General features: G+C 38.0%; 1 protein-coding gene across 1 annotated transcript in view; it reads right to left on the reverse strand.

Annotated features, from left to right (window-relative positions):
* LOC110458788 (voltage-dependent T-type calcium channel subunit alpha-1I-like) overlaps nt 1-2,550 on the reverse strand; it is a 56,225-nt gene that overhangs the window by 1,300 nt on the left and 52,375 nt on the right. The window contains exons 12-13 of the mRNA XM_021510696.1: nt 500-609; nt 88-187 (exon numbers count right to left, since the gene is read on the reverse strand). Of these exons, the coding sequence (XP_021366371.1) occupies nt 88-187; nt 500-609 (210 nt within the window). The remainder of the gene's footprint in view (nt 1-87; nt 188-499; nt 610-2,550) is intronic.

Consider the following 2,550-nt stretch of genomic DNA (forward strand, 5'->3'; position numbering starts at 1 on the left):
TATAATTAGAGGTGGTACATTACCTGACGACTGATGACCACTTTCACACTCTGTGTCAATCACACATAATTAGAGGTGGTACATTACCTGAGGACTGAGGACCACTTTTACACTCTTTTGAGTTCTAGGCAGGAATGGAGATTGGGGGAAATACTTTGAAAATAGAAACTGACAACATTGCTGAATACTGAATAAACACCAAACAACAAATAACTATATTTATATAGGTTATTAATGGTAACAACACATACCTATCACTCACTTTACTTCCTTTCTGACATCAATGTCAAGGTCATCAGCAAGTTCATGACCTTGACTTCCATGTCTGTCATTTGTAAAATGTGTGATACATGGTGTACATCCATACAAGTTTCACAGTAAGCCACTGATAACTGTCTGTCTTGCAGTTTGTATATAAAGAGCTCTACAGGCACTGGTATAAAGCAGTGACCAGACTGTGGCCAGTGAGTGACCACTACCCCTCACAATAAATACCCACCTGTCCTTGATGTATCGCATCATACCAAGAGCTACAATTTTCATAGTGGCTTCAATGATGAAAACGCTAGTGAAAAAGTAGTTGAAGATCTTCAAAGCAAATTGCAGCTCCTGAAATAAAAGCCAATTAAAAAAAAAGTTAACTGAGATATGGCAATACTCTCAATAATACAATCTAAGGAAAATATGTTTAATTGGCAATGGTATATGACACTCGCAATATTACAATCTAAAGAAAATATGTGACTACCTGTGTTTTGTTTGTGTCTCTGACATCTTTCACCCAGTCAAATAATGTGTCTGTATCTATGATGTGACTACGTGTGTTTTGTTTGTGTCTCGGACATCTTTCACTCAGTCAAATAATGTGTCTGTATCTTTGACGTGACTGCCTATGTTTTGTTTGTGTCTCTGACATCTTTCACCCAGTCACATAATGTGTCTGTATCTATGATGTGACTACCTGTGTTTTGTTTGTGTCTCGGACATCTTTCACCCAGTCAAATAATGTGTCTGTATATTTGATGTGACTGCCTGTGTTTTGTTTGTGTCTCGGACATCTTTCAACCAGTCAAATAATGTGTCTGTATATTTGATGTGACTGCCTGTGTTTTGTACGTGAATCTGACATCTTTTACCCAGTCAAATAATGTGTATGTATCTATGATGTGACTACGTGTGTTTTGTTTGTGTCTCGGACATCTTTCCACCAGTCAAATAATGTGTCTGTGTTTTTGATGTGACTGTCTGTGTTTTGTTTGTGTCTTTGACATCTTTCACCCAGTCAAATAATGCGTCTGTATATTTGATGTGACTGCCTGTGGTTTGTACAAGAATCTGACATCTTTCACCCAGTCAAATAATGTGTCAGTGTCTTTGTTATGACTGCCTGTGTTTTGTTTGTGTCTCTGACATCTTTCACCCAGTCAAATAATGTGTCTGTATCTTTGATGTGACTGCCTGTGTTTTGTACGTGAATCTGACATCTTTCACCCAGTCAAATAATGTGTCTGTATCTTTGATGTGACTGCCTGTGTTTTGTTTGTGTCTCTGACATCTTTCACCCTGTCAAATAATGTGTCTGTATATTTGATGTGACTGCCTGTGTTTTGTACAAGAATCTGACATCTTTCACCCAGTCAAATAATGTGTCAGTGTCTTTNTCTGACATCTTTCACCCAGTCAAATAATGTGTCTGTATCTTTGATGTGACTACCTGTGTTTTGTACATGAATCTGACATCTTTCACCCAGTCAAATAATGTGTCTGTATCTTTGTTGCGACTGCCTGTGTTTTGTTTGTGTCTCTTACATCTTTCACCCAGTCAAATAATGTGTCTTTATCTTTGATGTGACTACCCGTGTTTTGTACGTGAATCTGACATCTTTCACCCAGTCAAATAATGTGTCTGTATCTTTGATGTGACTGCCTGTGTTTTGTTTGTGTCTCTGACATCTTTCACCCAGTCAAATAATGTGTCTGTATCGTCGTGTGACTGCCTGTGTTTTGTTTGTGTCTCTGACATCTTTCACACAGTCAAATAATGTGTCTGTATCTTTGATGTGACTGCCTGTAATTTGTTTGTGTCTCGGACATCTTTCACCCAGTCAAATAATGTGTCAGGATCTTTGATGTGACTACCTGTGTTTTGTACGTGAATCTGACATCTTTCACCCAGTCAAATAATGGGTCTGTATCTTTGTTGTGACTGCCTGTGTTTTGTTTGTGTCTCTGTCATCTTTCACACAGTCAAATAATGTGTCTGTATCTTTGACGTGATTGTCTGTGTTTTGTTTGTGTCTCTGACATCTTTCACCCAGTCATATAATGTGTCTGTATCTTTGATGTGACTGCTTGTAATTTGTTTGTGTCTCGGACATCTTTCACCCAGTCAAATAATGTGTCAGTATCTTTGATGTGACTACCTGTGTTTTGTACGTGAATCTGACATCTTTCACACAATCAAAATATGTGTCTGTATCTTTGTTGTGACTGCCTGTGTTTTGATTGTGTCTCTGACATCTTTCACCCAGTCAAATAATGTGTCTGTAT

The sequence above is a fragment of the Mizuhopecten yessoensis genome, unplaced genomic scaffold (genome assembly GCF_002113885.1).
Source record: "Mizuhopecten yessoensis strain PY_sf001 unplaced genomic scaffold, ASM211388v2 scaffold9787, whole genome shotgun sequence".
Classification (NCBI taxonomy): domain Eukaryota; kingdom Metazoa; phylum Mollusca; class Bivalvia; order Pectinida; family Pectinidae; genus Mizuhopecten; species Mizuhopecten yessoensis.